General features: G+C 38.9%; 1 protein-coding gene across 3 annotated transcripts in view; it reads right to left on the bottom strand.

Annotated features, from left to right (window-relative positions):
- CATSPERB (cation channel sperm associated auxiliary subunit beta) overlaps positions 1-21,902 on the bottom strand; it is a 120,183-nt gene that overhangs the window by 50,196 nt on the left and 48,085 nt on the right. For all 3 annotated transcript variants that reach the window (XM_020875990.2, XM_020875992.2, XM_070477946.1), the window contains 6 exons: positions 21,743-21,775; positions 16,383-16,449; positions 16,078-16,124; positions 15,311-15,463; positions 10,634-10,786; positions 8,305-8,449 (listed from right to left, as the gene is read on the bottom strand). In XM_020875990.2, coding sequence (XP_020731649.2) covers positions 8,305-8,449; positions 10,634-10,786; positions 15,311-15,463; positions 16,078-16,124; positions 16,383-16,449; positions 21,743-21,775 — 598 coding nt within the window. The remainder of the gene's footprint in view (positions 1-8,304; positions 8,450-10,633; positions 10,787-15,310; positions 15,464-16,077; positions 16,125-16,382; positions 16,450-21,742; positions 21,776-21,902) is intronic.

Here is a 21,902-nt window from a genome sequence, read left to right as displayed (position 1 = left end):
ATTATCATTGTTAAAACACTGTGTTAAAGTTTAACTGGAAGAGTTTTTCCTTTCTTTGTGTGAATAGAACCAAGTGTATCTTACACTTAATAAAGCTCATATTTGATGAAATATATTTATAACATTCTTCTGTTGGTTTTGCATATGAACAACTAGTTGTGCATGAGCAGTTGCTCAGTCATGTTGGAGTCCTTGTGACCCCATGGACTGTAGTCCGCCAGGCTCCTCTGTCCATGGGATTTTCCAGGCAAGAATGCTGGACTGGGTTGCCATTTCCTCCACCAGGAGATTTTCCTGACCCAGGGATCAAACCCGCGTCTCCTAAGTTTCCTGTTTTGGCAGGCTGAGTTTTTACCACTGAGCCACCTGGGTTGAATTGGCTCCAGATTCTTAGGTAATCTTTCCTCCAAAGGTTCTTTAAAAGAATATGTGATATTATTTGTTGCAGCAGAGAAAAAAACAAGGTTGGCTTGATTCTTTTGTGCCTTTAACATTGATTTACATTTTCTACTTCAAATAATCCAGAAGTGTTTTTGCTTTTGTTATTGGTTTTGCTTTTAGTTAAAAATTTAATGTCTTATCAATTTTTGTTTCCTTTATTTTTACAATCTTCAGTATTGATTCATTCATTCACATTAGAGAGCTACAATGTGCCAGGAAGAGAAATACACAACCACCACCTTTGTTCATAACAGAAAATCCCTACCACTTATAAGTTCTCAATTTTTAGCATCAATATTTGTCATCTGAAATTCGACTTACTTATTCATTCTATATGTAGACATGTTTCTATAGTTTATATCTATGATTTTTAATAGTTTATATTGTCAAGTTAGTTTAGTTTCCTTAAGTGTTGATTATTTTTACTATTTTCAAAGTAATCTTGCTTAGTCTATTTTGACTTTTATTTCTAATATGTGTTTATTCTCTATTTGACTATTCCCCTGGATCCATTCTCTGACTCTCTTCCTTGTTTGGTGCACAGAAAGGCTCATCCCTGTGAATTTCAATCTGTTGCTGTTCAGTCGCTAAGTTGTGTCTGACTCTTTGTGACCCCATGAACATCCAGGCTTCCCTGTCCTTCACTACTTCTCTGAATTTCCTCAAACTCATTTCCAGTGAGTCGGTGATGCCGTCCGACCATCTCACCCTCTGTCACCTTCTCTTATTTCCCTCAGTCTTTCCTAGCATCAAGATCTTTTCCAAAGAGTCAGCTCTTCACATCAGGCCAAAGTATTGGAGCTACTTGTCTCTGTTTCTAGCAGGTTTCTGATCGCCAAACCACGTAAATGGAGAGCCATGTATCATTTACCCAACTCTACCTCTGACAAGCTGTGTGGCTTTAATAATATCAATTTAATCTGTAAAAGCAATCTAACATTACCCACTTCACCTTGGTTGTTGTGAATATTAAACGAGATGATACTTGTAACACTCTGAACACAACTGCAGTAGCTCAGTGTGTGGGAGCTATTAATATTATTTGTCTTTGGGTATGACATTATAAATGAGAATAAAGCATAATATTTCAGTTTCCCTTCTTTAGGATTGTTCATAGGATCCTACTTTTGTAGATCCTAAAGATCTACCACCACCACCTCATCCCTGCCAGAGGATTCTGGGAAGATGGTAGAGTAGGTTGCACTAGGAATCTCTCTCCCCATGTGGACAAAAATTGCACTGGAAGAATCTATCTGATGTAACTCTTTGGGAACTCTGGAGTCTATTGAACGCTTGCAACTTTCAGAGGAAGACTTGGGTAGTAAATTGTGGTTAATTTCAGCTCTTAACACAGTAGAAGCTACCCATCCTCCATTTTCAGTTTCATGGCAAACAGTTATGCATATGTTTCTGGGGCAGTTGCATACAGCTTGCAGGAACCAGGGTGGGCAAAAAAAACTTTGTCCTCCAAATATCGTGGATCCGTGTTCTGTTTGCTGATTGTGGTTTCTTATCACACAAGTGCAGACAAAAAGGAGGGTGGCCATTATTTTGCACATCTCTCAGTGTTGCAAGTCCCACTCTCCCTTGGCTGAAATGACTTCCAGGGAATTTAAAGGACTTGGGCTTTCCCCCCTTATTTGCTCCTTAATTTCTCCCTTTTTTCCCTTTTTAGAACCAGACATTAAAGACTAGACATCTGAGTTATTATCAAAAAGACTAAAGATAACAAGTGTTAGTTAAGGTTTAGGGAAAAGAGAACACGTATACACTGTTGGTGGGAATGTAAATTGGTGCAGTCACTGTGAAAAACAGTGTGAAGACACCATAAAAAATTAAGACTGAAAATACCATATGATCCAGCAATTCAACTTTTGGGTATACATCCAAAGGAAATGAAATCACTATCTTTAATAGATAGTTGCATCCCCATTTTCATTAAAGCACTGTTCAGAATAACTGAAACATGGAAACAACCTAAATGTTTATCAACAGATGAACCAGTAAAGAAAATGTGGTGCATATACACAAAAGAATATTTGGACACTAAAAGAAGGGAACCCTGCCATATGCAACAGTGGAGGAAACTTGAGGGCATTATGCTAAATGAAATCAGTCAGAGAAAGTACTACAGGACCTCATTTACATATTGAACCTATAAAAAACCCAGTATCACATAAAGTATCTCCTCTGACCACGAGGAGGTGATATAAAAAAGTCATTAACAAAGAAACTGTAAAATTCCAAAATCGCGGGAACTAAATAAAGCACATTAAAACTAGCAACTACCAAAGAAGAAATCACAAGGGAAACTGTAAAATACTTAGAGGCAAATGAAAATGAAACTACAATATGCCAGAACTTACGGGATGAAGCGAAAGTGGTACTACAGGAAAAATTTATTACTATAAATATTTACATTAAAAATAAGGAAGAAACAAGAGCCTATTATATGGAATGAAGTAAGTCAGAAAGAGAAAAACAAATATCGTATATTAACATATATGTATGGAATCTAGAAAGATAGTACTGATGAACCTGCTTGCAGAGCAGCACTGGAGACCGCAGACACAAAGAGACTTGTGGACACAGCAGTGGGGGAGGAAGGAGAGAGTGGGATGAATGGAGAGAGTAACATGGAACAAAATACGCTACCATCTGTAAAACAGATGGTCAATGGGAATTTGCTGTCTGACCCAGGGAACTCAAACTGGGGCTCTCCACAACCCTGGAGAGGTGGCATGGGACAGGAGGTGGTAGGGAGGTTCAAGAGTCAGGGGACAGAGGTATACCTATGGCTGATTCACACTGATTTATGGCATAAACCAATATAATATTATAAAGGAATTATCCTTCAATTAAAAATAAACATATTTTTTAAAAATTAAAAAAAAGGAGTAACTGGGTGAAGGGAATCAAAGACTACAAAATTTCAATTATAGAATGAATAAGTCATGGAGATGAATAGGAATATCTTGAAGATGCTGCAACTTTGTTTCTAATAAAGCAAATACTGCAATAAAGTGAGTCACATGAATTTTTTTGGTTTCCCAGGGTATATAATGCACTGATCAATGCAATTGATCAATGTAATTGATCAGTGATCAATGCAAAGAAATAGAGGAAAACAATAGAATGGGAAAGATTTGAGATCTCTTCAAGAAAATTAGAGATACCAAGGGAACATTTCATGCAAAGATGAGCTTGATAAAGGACAGAAATGGTATGGACCTAAAAGAAGCAGAAGATATTAAGACGAGGTGGCAAGGACATGACCCAGATAACCACAAAGGCTTGATCACTCACCTAGAGCCAGACATCTTGGAATGCAAAGTCAAGTGGGCCTTAGTAAGCATCTCTACAAACAAAGCTACTGGAGGTGATGGAATTCCAGTTGAGCTATTTCAAATCCTAAAAGATGATGCTGTGAAAGTGCTGCATGCAATATGTCAGCAAATTTTGAAAACTCAGCAGTGGCCACAGGACTGGAAAAGGTCAGTTTTCATTCCAATCCCAAAGATAGGCAATGCCAAAGAATGTTCAAACTACCACACAATTGCACTCATCTCACAAACTAGCAAAGTAATCTTCAAAACTCTCCAAGCCAGGCTTCAACAGTACCTGAACTGTGAACTTCCAGATGTTCAAGGTGGATTTAAAAAAGGCAGAGGAACCAGAGATCAAATCGCCAACATCCGCTGAATCATTGAAAAAGCAAGAGAGTTCCAGAAAAATATCTACTTCTACTTTATTGACTATGCCAAAGCCTTTGACTGTGTAGATCACAACAGTGGAAAATTCTTCAAGAGATCAGAATACCAGACCACCTTACCTGCCTCTGGAGAAATCTGTATGCAGGTCAAGAAGCAAGTTAGAACTGCACATGGAACAACAGACTGGTTCCAAATTGGGAAAAGAATATGTCAAGGCTGTATATTGTCATCCTGTCTATTCAACTTATATGCAGAGTACATCATGCAAAATGCTGGGCTGGATGAAGCACAAGTTGGAATCAAGATTGCTGGGAGAAATATCAATAACCTCAGATATGCAGATGACACCACCTTTATGGGAGAAGAACTGAAGAGCCTCTTGATGAAGTTCATGAAAGAGGACAGTGAAAAAGCTGGCTTAAAACTCAAATTTCAAAAAATGAAGATCGTGGCATCCAGTCCCATCACTTTATGGCAAATAGATGGGGAAACAGTGGTAACAGTGACAGACTTTATTTTGGGGGGCTCCAAAATCACTGCAGATGGTGACTGCAACCATGAAATTAAAAGATGCATACTCCTTGGAAGAAAAGTTATGATCCACCTAGACAGCACATTAAAAAGCAAGGACATTACTTTCCCAACAAAGGTCCATCTAGGCAAAGCTATGGTTTTTCCAGTAGTTGTGTATGGATGTGAGAGTTGGACTATAAAGAAAGCTGAGCACTGAAGAATTGATGCTTTTGAACTGTGGTGTTGGAGAAGACTCTTGAGTATCCCTTGGACAGAAAGCAGATAAACCAGTCAATCCTAACAGAAATCAAGACTGAACATTCACTGGAAGGACTGATGCTGAGGCTGGAGCTTCAGTACTTTGGCCACCTAATGTGAAGAACTGACTCACTGGAAAAGACCCTGATGCTGGGAAAGATTGAAGGCAGGAGGAGAAGGGATGAGAGAGGATGAGATGGTTGGATGGCATCACCAACTCAATGAATATGAGTTTGAGTAAACTCCAGGAGATGGTGAAGGACAGGGAAGCCTGGCCTACTGCAGTCCACGGGGTCACAAACAGTTGGACACCCCTGAGCTACTGAACAACAGCAACAAAAACATTGTACAGGAAGCAGAGACCAAAGTCATCCCAAAGAAAAAGAAATGCAAGAAGGTAAGCGGTTGCCTGAGGAGGCTTTACAAAGAGCCAAGAAAAGAAGAGAAGAGAAGGGCAAGGGAGAAAAGGAAAGATAAAACCAAATAAATGCAGAGTTCCAGAGAACAGCAAGTAGAGATAAGAAGGTTTTCTTAAATGAGCAATGCAAATAATAGAGGAAAACAATACAATGGGAATGACAAGAAATCTCTTCAAGAAAATTAGAGATATCGAGGGGTCATTTCATGCAAGGATGGGCACAATAAAGGACAGAAATGGTATGGACCTAGCAGAAGCAGAAGATATTAAGAAGAGATGGCAAGAATACATAGAAGAACTACACAAAAATGGCCTTAAAGACCTGGATAATCGTGATGGTATGGTCACTCACCTAGAGCCAGACATCCTGGAGTACAAAGTCAAGTGGGTCTGAGAAAGTATTACTACAGCAAAGCTAGTGGGGCATAATGGAATTCCAGCAGAAATATTTAAAATCCTAAAAGATAATGCTGTTAAAGTGCTGCACTCAACATGTCAGCAAATTTAGAAAACTCAGCAGTGGCCACAGAACTGGAAAAGGTCAGTTTTCATTCCAAGCCCAAAGAAAGACAATGTCAAAGAATGTTCAAACTACCGTTTAGTTGCTCTCCTTTCACATAGTAAGGTTATGGTCAAATCCTTCAAGCTAGGCTTCAACAGTATGTGAACTGAGAACTCCCAGATGTACAAGATGGATTTAGAAAAGGCAGAGGAACCAGAGATCAAATTGCCAACATTTACTGGGTCATAGAAAAAGCAAGAGACTTCCAGAAAAACATCTATTTCAGTTTCATTGATTCCACTAAAGACTTTGACTGCGGATCACAACAAACTGTGGAAAATTCTGAAAAAGATGGGAATGCCAGACACATTATCTGTCTCCTGAGAGACCTGTATGTCAGTCAAGAAGCAACTGTTAGAACCGGATATGGAACAAATGACCGGTTCAAAAAATTGGGAAAGGAGTATGTCAAGGCTGTATATTGTCACCCTGCTTATTTAACTTATATGCAGAGTACATCATGTGAAATGCTGGGCTGAATGAAGCACAAGTTGGAATCAAGATTCTGGGAAGAAATATTAATAACTTCAGTTATGCAGATGATACCACCCTTATGGCAGAAAGTGAAGAACTAAAGAGCCTCTTGATGAAAGTAAAAGAGGAGAGTGGAAGAGCTGGCTTAAAACTCAACACTCAGAAAACAAAGATCATGGTATCCGGTCCCATCACTTTATGGCAAATAGATGGGGAAACAATGGAAACAGTGACAGACTTTGTTTTGGGGGGCTCCAAAATCACTGCAGATGGTACTGCAGCCATGAAATTAAAAGATACTTGCTCCTTGGAAGAAAAGCTATGACCAACCTAGACAGCATACTAAAAAGCAGAGACATTGCTTTGCCGACAAAGGTCCATCTAGTCAAAGCTATGGTTTTTTCAGTAGTCATGTACAGATGTGAGAGTTGGACCATAAAGAAAGTTGAGCACCAAAGAACTGATGCTTTTGAACTGTGGTATTGGAGAAGACTCTTGAGAGTCCCTTGGGCAGCAAGGAAATTAAACCACTCAATCCTAAAGGAAATCAGTCCTGAGTGTTCATTGGAAGGACTGATGCTAAAGCTGAAGCTCCCATACTCTGGCCACCTGATGTGAAGAACCGACTCATTGGAAAAGACCCTGCTGCTAGGAAAGATTGAAGGCAGGAGGAGAAGGGGGCAACAGAGGATGAGATGGTTGGATGGCATCACTGACTCAGTGGACATGAGTTTTAGCAAGGTCCAGGAGTTGGCGATGGACTGGAAACCTGGCATGCTACAGTCCATGTGGTCACAATAGTTGACCTGACTAGTGATTGATCAACAATAATAACAACCTCTTCACATCCAGCAGGATTATTGCTATCAAAAGACCAGAAAATAACAAGTGTTGGCAATGTTGTGGAGAAACTGGAACCATTTTACACTGGAAGTCAGAATGTAAAATAGTACAGTGCTGTGTAAAATAGTATTGCAGATTCTCAAAAAATTAAAAGTAGAATTATCATATGATTCAGCAATGCCACTTCTGAGTATATACCCAAAAGAGATAAAAGCAAGTCTTAAATATGTATCTGTATACCTGTGTTCGTAGCAACACTATTCGCAATAGATAAACATGGAAGCAACCCAAGTGTCCACTGATGGATGAATGGACAAGCTAAATGTGATCTATACGGTACAATTATTATTCAGTCTTAATCATGAAGAAAACCCTGATACAAGCTATTATATGTATGAACCTTAAGGCCAGTAAGTTAAGTGAAATAATCTATTCACAAAGGACAAATATTGTATGATTCCACTTATATGAGGCACCAGAGTAATCAAAATCATAGAAACAGAAAATAGAATGGTAGTTGTGAGAAGCTGTGGGGAAGAGGGGTGTGGGGATTTATTTTTTAAAGGTATAAAGTTTTAAGATGAAGAGAGTTAATGAGATGGATGTTGGTGATGGTTGCAGAATATTTGCATGTATTTAATACCACTGAGGGCTTCCCAGGTGGCGCTCGTGGTAAAGAACCCGCCTGCCAATGCAAGAGACGTAAGAGATGCATGTTCGATCCCTGGGTCGGGAAGATCCCCTAGAGGAGGGCATCGTAACCCACTCCAGTATTCTTGCCTGGAGAATCCCATGGACAGAGGAACTTGGTGGGGTAAGTCCATAGGGTTGCAAAGAATCAGGCACAAGTGAAGTGACTGAGCATGTATCCAGTAACACTGAACTATATACTGAGAATGGTTAAGATGTTAAATTTTGTTATGTTTATTTTTTATTACTGTAAAACATTAAAAAAATCCATCTAAAACCTCTAATATGTCTGAGACTTTAGGATCAGTTCATTAATATGGCAGATTTAAAAATACATCTTCTAACCCTTGGCTCACAGGTAGTGCTTATACCAGCAAAAGTGAATTCCTCACCTGCTTTTGTCAAGTAAACCTTTCCACTTTGGGAAACAAGAGTAATATCTGAAGTATAAAAACTATGGTAAGTGTTCTTTATGATATCATCATGAAAGTCAGCTATTAAATCAAAGGTGTTGCCGCCATCAATTGAAAGCCATACCTAAGGGAATAGAAAGACAATACCTCACTAAACAGCTGTCGTGTAACAGTCAGCAACTACCTAATCTTCCTACACAAGAAAAGTCATTCAGCATAACCATACTCCCACATCCATCATGCATTCATCCCCCCTCACACACACACACACACACGTGTGTAATGACTCCTTACCTACTTGGTCAACCCTCTATTCCCTTCCTAGAGTTTGTGCAACAGTGCATGTGGCAATCTTCAGTTTTATAAAAGAGGCATAAAAGAACAAAGTCATTTCATCATCTCTCAACTGGGTCCTCCTTGTCCATAAAAGGATGAAGGGTTGGATGAATTGCTATATAGAGGAGAGTGCTTACCCATATTAAAATGAGACTTTTGTGCTGAATTCCTCTATTCTAACAGGTTTTTGTTTGTTTGTTTTTTGCAGTATCTTCAGAGTTTTCTACATATAGGATCATATCACCTGTGAACACAGATAATTTTGCTTCTTCCTGTTATATGCAGATACTTTAAAATTTCTTTTTCTTGTCTAATAGCTCTGGTCAGAACTTCCAGTACTGTATTGAATAGAAGTGGTGAGAGTGTGCTTCCATGCCTTATTCCTTATCTTAGAGGAAAAGCTATAAGTCTTTCACTGTTGAGTATAATGTTCATTGTGGGTTTCTTATATATGGTTTTCACCATGTTTAGGTAGTTTTCTTTCATTTCTAGTCTACTACATGTTTTTATCATGAAAGTATGTTGAATTTTGTCAAATGCTCTTTTGTATCAACCGAGATGATGTTGTGATTATTTTCCCCCTTCATTCTGTTAATGTAGTATATTACATTGTTCAATTTTCATATGTTGAACCATCTCTGTGTTACAGGAACAAATCCCACTTGGTGGTAGTATGTATAATCTTTTTAATCCCATTGCCAAATTCAGTTTCCTAGTATTTTGTTGAGAATTTTTGTATCAATGTTGTCTAGGGATTTGATTTATAGTTTTCTTGTAGTATTCTTGTCTGACTTTGATAGGTCAATGGTGGTTTCAAAGAATGACCTTGGAAACATTCATTCCTCTTCATTCTTTTCTTCCCTTTGGTAAGAGTTTGAAGAGGTTTAGTGTTAATTCTTCTTTAAACATTTGGACCAGTTCACCAATGAAGCCATATGGCCTTAGCCTTTTCTTTGTTGGGAGGTTTGATTACTGATTCAATTTCCTAACTAGTTATTGGTCTGCTCAGATTTCCTATTTCTTCATGACTTAAGAATTAGTAGGCTGTGGGTTTCTGGGAATTTACCCGTTTGTTCTAGGTTATCCAGTTTGTTAGCATACAACTATTCACAATATTCTCACATCCTCCTTATTTCTGCGGCATCAGTCACAACATCCCCTCTTTCAATTTTTAGATGAATCTTCTTTTTCTTAGTTTATCTAGTTAAGTTTTGTCAATAAACCAGGTCTTAGTTTAACTGCTTTTTTTCTATTCCCTATTACATTTATCTTTCCTCTACTCTTTATTATATCCTTCTGTTTGTTAGCTTTTAGTTTGTGGCCCTTCTTTTTTTAGTTCCTTAAGTTGTAAAATTAAGTTGCCCATCCTCCTAGGCAACTATTTAATTCTGTTGTCTCTTTTCTCAAATCACCTCCTCCCTACATTTCTCCTCCATCATCACTCATAAATAATTTTGATTTTTTTTGTGAGAAAATAGAAGATAAATTCCCACATCCTCCATTACCATAGCTCCCCACCTACCTGCTTTTGAACCCCAAAACCCTCCCTCCCTCCACTTACTATTGTCTGTGCTAAGACTAATCTCTTTACTAGTTCATATAGATTATCTCCTCTCACCTTTTCAGAAATGTCTCTCCAGCAGTTTGCTCTCTTTCCTGCATCATTAATTTTTCCCTCTCTACCAAATAATTCCTGGAAGCACACATCATAATTCCTTCTATCTTAAAAAAAACGTCTTTTGCCCTTTCCTTTTTCAAATGGTGTCACATTTCCCTGTTCCACTTTTCAGCAAAACTTTGCAAAAGATTTGTTTGTATTCACTGTCACTAATTCCTTTCCTCTCATTCTCTCTTCATTAGGCTTTCCACCTCCCTGACTGTCAGACAACTCCATTCTTAATGTATAACCACTTGGCATGGAGTAAGTGAAGAATTTACATCTATACTAGAGTGTAGTTTAATCTATACATACCTGATTACCATAAGCATACAGAAAATGGCTTCGTGGGTGGAATATCATTCCAACAGGAGAAGAGAATGATGAAGGAAAAGAGAAAAATGGAAATTTTTGTATTAAGTCTGGTTTGTTGTGTTTTAGGATCCTCACAGAGACAATGGTATTTTTCTAGAAACAGATAAACAAAGAAGGAGCAAATTGTAAGATTTCTTTCCACCAACAGTACTAAGTCTTTGTTACAATTTTTAGTTTCTTGTTACTTGGATTTTGATTAAGATAGGGATACAACCTTTAACAGCACAGAATTGAAAGGACTAGCAACGATTGGTATTTCTTTACTCTGTCTCCCCCTACTGTATAGGTCCATCTTGTAGATATTGAACATGAAGTAAAGAGGATTAAATTATTTGTCCAAGGTTCTATAATAAATGTCAAGGGGGGGCGGTTTATGGTAGAATCATTACTGAACTTGACAGACTCCAATGCCCATTCACCAGAATCATAACGTCAAATTACTTTTTAAAATATGGACACCAAGGCCACACTACAGTTCTGTCAGATCATGATTCTGATTGGGATCAGAATATGAACCCCAAGGTATGACACTTTGGTATAAAGTTTATTTTATACTGATATTTTAGATTCAAAAAGTGCAGAAAAAAAATTTCTTTCCTTATCTGACTAAATGCAGCAACATCTGGGATATAAGTGAAAAGTGAAGTCGCTCAGTCATGTCTGACTCTTTGTGACCCCATGGACTGTAGCCTACCAGGCTCCTCTGTCCATGGGATTTTCCAGGCAAGAGTACTGGATTGGGTTGCCATTTCCTTCTCCAGGAGATCTTCCTGACCCAGGGATCGAACTCAGGTCTCCTGAATTGTAGGCAGATGCTTTACCATCTGAGCCATGAGGAAGTCCTTCTGGGATATAAGGCTGCCATTAATCCCTCTTCAGAGGATATCTACTCCCAGAAGGCAGCATTTGAACAAAACCTACCCCAGATCCCTTCTTCAGGGGAGCTTTAAGGCCCACAAGAGACAGAAAAATCACTCAAACTTGTTCAAACAAATATTATCACGGACTTTCTTGACTCCTATTTGTTCCCCTGTAAACCCATTATCTCTTCATTTGCTTTCTTTTAAGTATCTTTCTCACTCAATTCCTTAAACTATTAAGATGGTATATAACCTCCAAAATTTAACTACCTTTTGAATTATTCATCATTGACTTTCACCCACATGTGTGTGCATTCAGTTCATAGTCAGTTGTGTCTGACTCTTTGCAACCCCATGGACTGCAGCATGCCAGGCTTCCCTGTCCATCACCAACTCCCAGAACTTGCTCAAACTCATGTCCATTGAGTCGGTGATGCCATCCAACCATCTCATCCTCTGGGGTCCCTTTCTTCTCTTGCCTTCAATCTTTCCCAGCATCACAGTTTTTTCCAAGAAGTCAGTTCTTCGCATCAGGTGGCCGAAGTATCATAGTTTCAGCTTCAGTCCTTCCAGTGAATATTCAGTCTTGATGTCTTTTAGGATTGACTGGTTTGATCTCCTTGCAGTCCAAGGGACTCTTAAGAGTCTTCTCCAACACCGCAGTTCAAAAGCATTGATTCTTTTTTTTTTTTCATTTATTTTTATTAGTTGGAGGCTAATTACTTTACAATATTGTAGTGGTTTTTGTCATACATTGACATGAATTAGCCATGGATTTACATGTATTCCCCATCCCGATCCCCCCTCCCACCTCCCTCTTGACCCTATCCCTTTGGCTCTTCCCAGTACACCAGGTCCAAGTAAGCCAGAAAGATAAAGACCATTACAGTATACTAACACATATATATGGAATTTAGAAAGATGGTAACGATAACCCTATACGCAAAACAGAAAAAGAGACACAGATGTATAGAACAGACTTTTGGACTCTGTGGGAGAAGGCGAGGGTGGGATGTTTCAAGAGAACAGCATCAAAACATGTATATTATCTAGGATGAAACAGATCATCAGCCCAGGTTGGATGCATGAGAAAAGCATTGATTCTTCAGTGCTCAGGTTTCTTTATAGTCCAACTCTCACATCCATACATGACTACTGGAAAAACCATAGCTTTGATTAGATGGACCTCTGTCAGCAAAGTAATGTCTCTGCTTTTTAATATGCTATCTAAGTTGGTCATAGCTTTTCTTCCAAGGAGCAAGTATCTTAATTTCATGGCTGTAGTCACCATCTGCAGTGATTTTGGAGCCCCCCAAACAAAGTCTGTCACTGTTTCCATTATTTCCTCATCTATTTGCCATAAAGTGATGGGACTGGATGCCATGATCTTCATTTTTTGAAAGCTGAGTTTTAAGCCAACTTTTTCACTGTCCTCTTTCACTTTCATCAATAAACTCTTTAGTTCTTCTTTGCTTTCTGCCATAAGGGTGGTGTCATCTGCATATCTGAGGTTATTGATATTTCTCCCAGTAGTCTTGATCCCAACTTGTGCTTCATCCAGCCCAGCATTTCACATGATGTACTCTGCATATAAGTTAAATAAGCAGGGTGACAATATACAGCCTTGACATACTCCTTTCCCAATTTGGAACCAGTTTGTTGTTCCATGTCCGGTTCTAATGTTGTTTCTTGATCTGCATACGGATTTCTCCGGAGGCAGGTAAGGTGATCTGGTAGTCCCATCTCTTGAAGAATTTTCTACAGATGGTTGTGATCCACACAGTCAAAGGCTTTGGTGTAGTCAATGAAGTAGATGTTTTTCTGGAACTCTCTTGTTTTTTTGATGACCCAATGGATGTTGGCGATTTGATCTCTGGTTCCTCTGCCTTTTCTAAATCCACCTCGAACATCTGGAAGTTCACAGTTCATGTACTGTTGAAGCCTGGCTTGGAGAATTTTGAAGATTACTTTTCTAGCTTGTGAGATGAGTGCAATTGTGTGGTAGTTTTAAAATTCTTTGGCATTGCCTATCTTTGGGATTGGAATGAAAACTGACCTTTTCCAGTCCTGTGGCCACTGCAGAGTTTTCAAAATTTGCCGGCATATTGGATGCAGCACTTTCACAGCATCATCTTTTAGGATTTGAAATAGCTCAACTGGAATTCCATCACCTCCAGTAGCTTTGTTGGTAGCGATGCTTCCTAAGGCCCACTTGACTTCACATTCCAAGATGCCTGGCTCTAGGTGAGTGATCACACCATCGTGGTTATCTGGATCAGAAGATTTTTTTTTGTATAGTTCTTCAGCATCAGACTTTCACCAGTTTCATCTACAACTGGGCGTTGTTTTCACTTTGGCTTTCTCTCTTCATTCTTTCTGGAGTTATTTCTCCACTTTTTTTCAGTAGCATATTGGGCACCTACTGACCAGCATCAGACTTTCACCAGTTTCATCTACAACTGGGTGTTGTTTTCACTTTGGCTTTCTCTCTTCATTCTTTCTGGAGTTATTTCTCCACTTTTTTTCAGTAGCATATTGGGCACCTACTGACCTGGGAAGTTCATTTTTCAGTGTCATTATCTTTTTGCCTTTTCATACTGTTCATGGGGTTCTCAAGGAAAGAATGCTGAAGTGGTTTGCCGTTCCCTTCTCCAGTGGACCACATTTTGTCAGAATTCTCCACCATGACTCATCCATCTTGTGTGGCCCTACACAGCATGGCTCATAGTTTCACTGAGTTAGACAAGGCTGTGGTCCATGTGATCAGTTTGATTAGTTTCCTGTGATTGTGTGTGCCTCGCATGCATAAATAATTATTTTCTTTTATTAATCTGTCTTTTATCAGTTTAATTTGCATGGCCCTAGTAAGAGGGTGGACTTTCCTGGTGGCTCAGAGGTTAAAGCATCTGCCTGCAATGCGGGAGACCCGGGTTCAATCCCTGGGTCGGGAAGATCCCCTGGAGAAGGAAATGGCAACCCACTCCAGTATTCTTGCCTGGAAAATCCCATGGATGGAGGAGCCTGGTAGGCTACAGTCCACAGGGTTGTAAAGAGTCAAGGGTAAAGGAAAAATTTTTATACCCTAAAATCATGCGGGTGGGCTTGTTCCACTTTTTGTTCATTTAAACTAACCATTTTATGGAAACTTAAATAGATACAGACCAAATACAGTTTATACTCCCCTGAAGAATAAGCAAAGCAGAATCATTACACAAACAGCATTGAATTTTGTATTTTCATCAAACTGAATGATAATCAGAGACAAGACATCTATAAGGTATCAAGTGAAAGTGAAAGTCACTCAGTTGTGTTCAACACTTTGCGACCCCATGGACATCCTTGGAATTCTCTATGCCAGAATACTGGAGTAGGTAACCTTTTCCTTCTCCAGGGGATTTTCCCAACCCAGGGATCGAACCCAGGTCTCCTGTATTCCAGGCGAATTCTTTACTAGCTAGGCCAACAAGGGAAATCTAAAAATACTGGAGTGGGTAGCCTATCCCTTCTCCAGTGGATCTTCCTGACCCAGGAATCAAACCAGGGTCTCCCACATTGCAGGCAGATTCTTTATCAACTGAGCTATCAGGGAAGCCCATAAGGTATCAAACTATATTAATTATCATAAATAATTTCACTGTAGCCAATTTTTATCAACTTACACGGCCAAAGAAAACAAGAACTTGGAAATAAGTTTTGGTCAGGTACATTTTCATTATTGTGGGGTCAAGAGCAATCCCCTCTGGGCTTTAAGGCCTACCTGGTTATGGAAGAGGTAGACTGCAGAACTTTGCTCTTGGTCAACAAGAACTGTTATCACAGTTGAAAGAATAGTTTTGGTTCCTTTTGGAACAGGGGGTAAGCAAGGTAACCATTCAAGAAATGGTTCTTTACTGTAAAAACAAGAGTTTGCCTACCAAAAGAAAAAGGAAAAGTTAATGCCATTATTGAACTCTAAAAGTCCTCATTAGCTCCTATAGGCAAATAAACCAATGGACCATTGTGTTGTTATCTTCTGGGGGATGAGAGTCCAGAAAACATGGCCAAACATTCCTTTCTGACATGAACTGCTAGATAATTGCTGGTGCTGCTAAGTTGCTTCAGTCATGTCCGACTCTGTGCAACCCCATAGATGGCAGCCTACCAGGCTTCTCTGTCCCTGAGATTCTCCAGGCAAGAATACTGGAGTGGGTTGCCATTTCCTTCTCCAATGCAGGAAAGTGAAAAGTGAAAGTGAAGTCACTGAGTCAAATCCGACTCTTAGCGACCCCATGGACTGTAGCCTACTAGGCTCCTCCGTCCATGGGATTCTCCAGGCAAGAATACTGGAGTGGGTTGCCATTTCCTTCTCCAGTTAGATAATTACCATTAGAAGATTACCATTAAGCCCAAGTAGAAGCACCACTGGGAGCAAAGAGTGATTGTTAAGCTTTTCAGCCTGTAGAATTGCCATTCTTCAGATTAATAACAACCTATGAAATTATGCACAGCATAATTTCTTATTTTTTAAAATATTGAATATCATACCTCACTTAAGGTCCTGTTTCTGTCAAAGGTGATAGTAACATAATCAACTATAAAATATAAAGGTACAGAAATTATAAGTAGCATCTATATTTTTAAATGTATCCTTAAGTATACTCAAATACAATTTTCTTGCATTTACATCAGGGCATGCCTATTGCCTTATATTTAAATTAATTTCCCCCACCCCAGTTTTAGGCTCTTAACTTTTACAAAACAAATCTATCTTTATGTTTAATTCTATTTTTATTTCATTTTATCTAATCTATCTGTGCTATCTATGTTGAGAAGAGCTTATTAAAATTCACCTTCAAAGTGTTCTCTGTTAGCAAAACATCTTTCATTATACCACAGTTTTCCTTTGATGTAGTCAACCTACATAAATAAGCAAAAGTATCATTTAGACAATACATAGACTTAACATGTAAGATAGAAAAACAGAAAATTTAAAAGTTAGATAGTTCAGAAATGTGAGGCAAATAAAAGAGAAAAACTGTATGTCAACAAATAAAAGGTCATAGAAAGAGGGCAGGAAACAAGAATATGTTTTTTGAATAACACATGAAAAAGGAATAAAAAATTTTGCTTGATTAGCATAAGTTAATGAAGATGCTGCTATCTATGAATTGTCTATCTGAGGCTCCCAGGAGCTGTTGATCTTTCAGTACAGTTAAAACAGGCCGTATACTTTCTTTATTCTCCTTCAGCTGCAGCTTGGTTTAAGGAGTCTTCCCAGAAGCCTGACAGCAGCACAAAGCAATAAGAAAAAAATATAGGGTTTGAAAAATTGGTCATAAGAGAGAAACTTCCAAGAAGGTAAGATTATACATGTTGGATGTGAGTTATATGCAAGAATTTGAGATGGTTTTCTTATAGGTGTCTATGAAAAATGTTGCCTGCCTGCGGTAAACAAAGGATTTGCAGCCATCAAGCCACTACAGCCACTACAGCCACGACTGTGAGCCCTGAGGGAGCTCAGGATGGAGAAAGACTGGCTGCCTGCCTGCTGCCATGCCCTCAGCCACTGCAGCCAGCCCCCAAAGATGCACCCTGAGGAGACTCAGGATGAGAAAGCACGGGGTACTGGTCCCAAAAAGCTGAGGTGCACATCAAAGGAATGGTTTCAGGGACCCCAGACTCTTGCATCTTCCCATACATAGAAAAGCACTAAATTCCTTGAGATATCTGGTTTTCTTTAAAGAAAACTTTTGATGTTCCAACTACCTGGTCTTTGCTGCAAAAACTCCTTATATGTCCTGGTTCCCCTTTCCCTCTTGGGAGCAGTCTCTCAGAGCAATCTGAGAGGCTGTGTCCTGGGCATATGTCCTCAGTTTTGTCCACAGAATAAAATCTAACTCTCATCATTTAGATTATGTAATTCTTTTCAGTTAACATAGGAAGATTCTGACTCTCAAATTATTGTTGAGACAAAAGGAAGACCTTCTTATATTTTAAAAGACCAATAATAAAATCTGCATAATCTGTACAATAAAAGCCTTTAAAATATTTCAGAATAGACTGTGGTGATGGTTGCACAACTGTAAATATACTAAAGGTCATTGAATTGTACACTATAAGTGGGTAAATATTATTCTATGTGAATTATATCTTAATAAAACTGCTAAACAAACAAAAAAGCCTTTTAAAATGGAATAGACAATAATTTATTTGAATTTCAATCTAAGGCATTATATCAAATGAGCCTGTTGAGTTCTCATATAAATCTTTAGTGTTTTAGAATATTGTAATTATCATGACTATATATGGGCAATTAATACAGAATCTCTACTGGGTCCTGAGATTCCTTTTTTTTTCTCTTGCTCTTTAGATTTCTTTTTTTCCCCCTACCTGGAATAAAACTGATAATACTTCAGTGAATATCCTTGGGGATAATTTAATCTGAACAGGCTGACTTTATTCCAAGGATGAGCTCATGCCTCAGGCCTGATTTAGAGTCACAAAGACGGGTCAGGAATGAACACACGATCCAAGTCAGGTTAATGAGTCAGCCCTGAGACTTGGAACTACCAGAAAAGAGATATTTGATTCCTGCAGGGATTGCTAAATTGCTTGCACGTAAACTTGGTGGCCGTTCTTACTGACAATTGGAACAAATCCACTGAGAATGAAGTTAATGTAGAGGAAAGCAGACTCAAATGCTGAGAAGACAGAGTTTGACGGACACTTGTTAGGCACAAAATCCAGTCATGTCTGAAAGCCAGATTCTTCATTCCTTGAACTCCCTGCTCACATGAGCCAACAACTGCATCTCCTTTGCTAAAATCAGATTTAGTTGGTTTCTGTCATTTGCTTTCAAAATGTTCTGACTATGTGTTTGGAGAGAAAATATAGTTTTTGTTTGCTTGTTTAAGTATCTACTTTGATTCATGAACCAGGCCAAGTTTTAATATAATGTTATTTAATCACTTCAACTCTAAGGGGTAGATAATGTTATGAACATTTTATTATTTTTTTTTCCTTTTGTTATGAACATTTTAAAATGAAGAAATTGAGGCCAGAAAGGTATATGACTGTCCAAAGTTCCATGCTGCATGGCTACTAACTTCCTACAAGACTGGACTCCTGTCTGTCTTCATTTATTCACTCATGGATTCTGCAAATATTTATTTGAGATGACCTATGTGCAAGACAGGGTGCTAACTTATTAGCATACACCAGTAAATAAGGTAGTTCTTGACATGAAACCTAAAATCTGGTGAGGCAAGTCAGAGGGCTCAACAGACAAAATAGGGTGATAAATGATAGCCATTAGTGGTGATAGCATTGAGACTGTACAGGAAAGGCACCCTTGGTAGTCACAGAGGGGTTATTGAAGAAGCGGTAGGAACTCTCTGAGTCATGGGTCCCTAACCTCCAGGATCTAATGCTTGATGATCTGTGGTGGAGTTAATGTAATAACAATAGAAATAAATTGCACAATAAATGTAATATGCTTGAATCATTCCAAAACCATCCTCCCTCACTCTGGTCTGTGGAAAAATTGTCTTCCGTGAAACCGGTCCCTGGTGCCAAAAAGGTTGGGGATCCTTGCTCTGAGTGAAATGAAAGGGAAGGGGAGGGAATGCACCCTAAGGAGATGAAACATCTTGTTCAACTGATTCAAAGTGTAAGAAATGATGGCTCATTTCAGGGCGTGTTTGCTGTGCCTGGAAAGGGCTGCTTGAGGTGAGGAGCAGGCACAACAAAGGCTGAGGAAGGCATGAGAGGGTATGACCATGAAGGACTCTCTATGTCTCTCAAGAGCTTGGATTTTATCCTTAAAGAAGTGACCCCAGATGCCTGCTATTTCCACTAACCAGATTTTGGCAGAGAGATTTTGCCACATGTCAAGTTCCCAATTGAGGGCCTTTGCACCACTGTCTAGACGTATTTTGGCAAAATCATTCCTTTAAATCATTTGAATTTCTGCTTCAATTTCACCTCCTTGGAGAGGCCTGCTATAATCACCTGGCTTAAAATACAATATTATCTTCTCTTCACTCTCTGTTTCTCTTTCCTGCTTTAATTTGAATAAGCCCCTTTTACTCTCCACAGTCTGCATATGTTTGTGTACTTGTTCATGGTCTAGCTGCTTCAGGAGAATGGACAAATACAGGAGAGTCAGGACTTTATCTTGTATGTCTTTGTCTAAACAAGCCTGGCTCAACAAACTTGTTGAATGGATGAATAAGGGCATGAATAAGTCACTAAGTATTAACTCCTTCAAATTCTTGGCTGGATAGCCGCACACATCCCATTCTTACTGTCCTTTCTTCAATCATTATAGAAGAGGCCTTTCCTAAAGGTAAATCCCTATACCTTTAAGAATAAGTTCACTTTCCCCTGCATTTTGCCCTGCTGCATGACCTCATTATCTTTGGAACGCTTGTAATTCTCTCTCTCGTCATTACCAGAAGTCCCTGAGTTTTTGCTGAAATATTTCAGCTCAAGAGGATTTATTTTAATATCCTTGTAAATAGTAAAAACATATATGAAGGGCAACTTGTGATTGTCTTTTAATATTGTATAAGCATTTACTCCTTGATGTATCCATCCAAGTTCCAAGAATGTATTGTACTGATATAGCTGGATATGTACAAACTTTCTGGATACAAATTATTAATGGAAGCATTGTTTGTAATATAAAAGCAAAAGACTAGAAAAACGACTCAAGTATCCACTTATAGGAGACTGGTTAAGTAAAGTCTGGTTAAGTTCACACAATGGAATACATGCAGCTATAAAACCACAGAAGGGTGGCTCAGGTCTGGTGAAAAGCACAGATAAGTTTCCTGCCTCCCTTAGAGTTCACATTTCTAGTTCCATCATTATTTCTGGCATCCCACTTCTTCATGGGAATCTCTGGATGATAAACTCTCCTGATGCCTCATCTGTGAAAATTTCTTTTCTTCACCTTCACTCTTGAGTGATAGAGTTTTTCTCAGTTTGGAATTCTGTCCTTGACAGGTCTCCTTGCTCTTTGTAATGGAAATCAGTTTTGCCTGTCGGACCTTCCCAGTTCTCAACTTCACGTTTCTTGGAATCAGTGAAGCAAGAAGTCAGTTCCTTTTCTTTCCTGAGAAGTAAGAGCCTCTTTCCTTTAGTCAGTGTGAGTGAGTGTGCGTGTGTGTGCCCATGTGCATCTGTGCCCTCAGGCCTGTATGGGAGGGGACATGGCAAAAGGCTACAAATACTCATAATTTTGCTGTGCTTATATGTTGATGGCAATGAGGCAATGACTTAGTTGAATCTCAAAATCTGACCTCATAACAGAGAGGGGAGATAACTGATGGGAAAAAATCACACCCCGAAAAGTCAGAATTAGAGTTTATGTGGTTGCTTGTATCATATTAGAAGGAGTGCCCCTTTCTTTCGGTAGACACAGACTCACATGAGGGTCAGGAGCAGGCAGACTGAGGAGTCAAGTGTTAAGCCAGATTTCATCTCTCACTATCTTTTCTTTACTTTTTTTTTTTAAAGATTTTTTTTTTATGTGGACCATTTTTTAAAAAGTCTTTATTAAATCTGTCACAGCTCGGGCCTGGTGCACTGGGAAGACCCAGAGGGATCGGGTGGAGAGGGAGGTGGGAGGGGGGACTGGGATGGGGAGTACATGTAAATCCATGGCTAATTCATATCAATGTATAACAAAAACTACTGTAATGATGTAAAGTAATTAGCCTCCAACTAATAAAAATTAAAAAAAAAAATAAATAAATCTGTCACAATACTGTTTCTGTCCTATATTTTGTTTTTTTGGCCCTGAGGCATGTGGGATCTTAGCTCCCCAACCATGGATTGAACCCATGTCCGCTGAATTGGAAGGTGAAGTCTTAACCACAGGACTGCCGAATCACTGGACTGCCCATCTTTTCAACTGGGTGCTCTTGTGCAGAACACATTGAACAGCCACAGCAATCCTGGACAGAACATATAAAGAAGGGGTAAGGGCTGCCTCTAAAACAAAGAGTGCATTTCCTCCTTTGAAACAGAACAAGAGACCATTGCTTAATGGTTAGTGGAAACACATTTTTAAGTTCAAACTGTAAATAATATTGCAGTGTCAGGTATCATCTATATTATGAATTCTTGTCTTGCACTTCATCTCTTAGGTCACCAAGGAAATGCATATCTTCTAATAAACCCTTGGAAATTGAAAGTTTCTTACCCTTTCGAAACCGCAAAAGTCTACCCTTGAAAGCTAGAAGAAAGAAAAGAAGGAATTTAAATTTTTGTTTGCAATTAGAAGGCATGATAAAACATAGCAGTTTAAATTACACCACATATGTTTTCTACATGTATGTATGTGAAACTTCCCATAAATTTGT

Source organism: Odocoileus virginianus, chromosome 16 (assembly GCF_023699985.2).
Source record: "Odocoileus virginianus isolate 20LAN1187 ecotype Illinois chromosome 16, Ovbor_1.2, whole genome shotgun sequence".
Taxonomy (NCBI): domain Eukaryota; kingdom Metazoa; phylum Chordata; class Mammalia; order Artiodactyla; family Cervidae; genus Odocoileus; species Odocoileus virginianus.
Note: the sequence above shows the minus strand (reverse complement) of the source record. Positions and strands in the feature narration are given on the sequence as shown.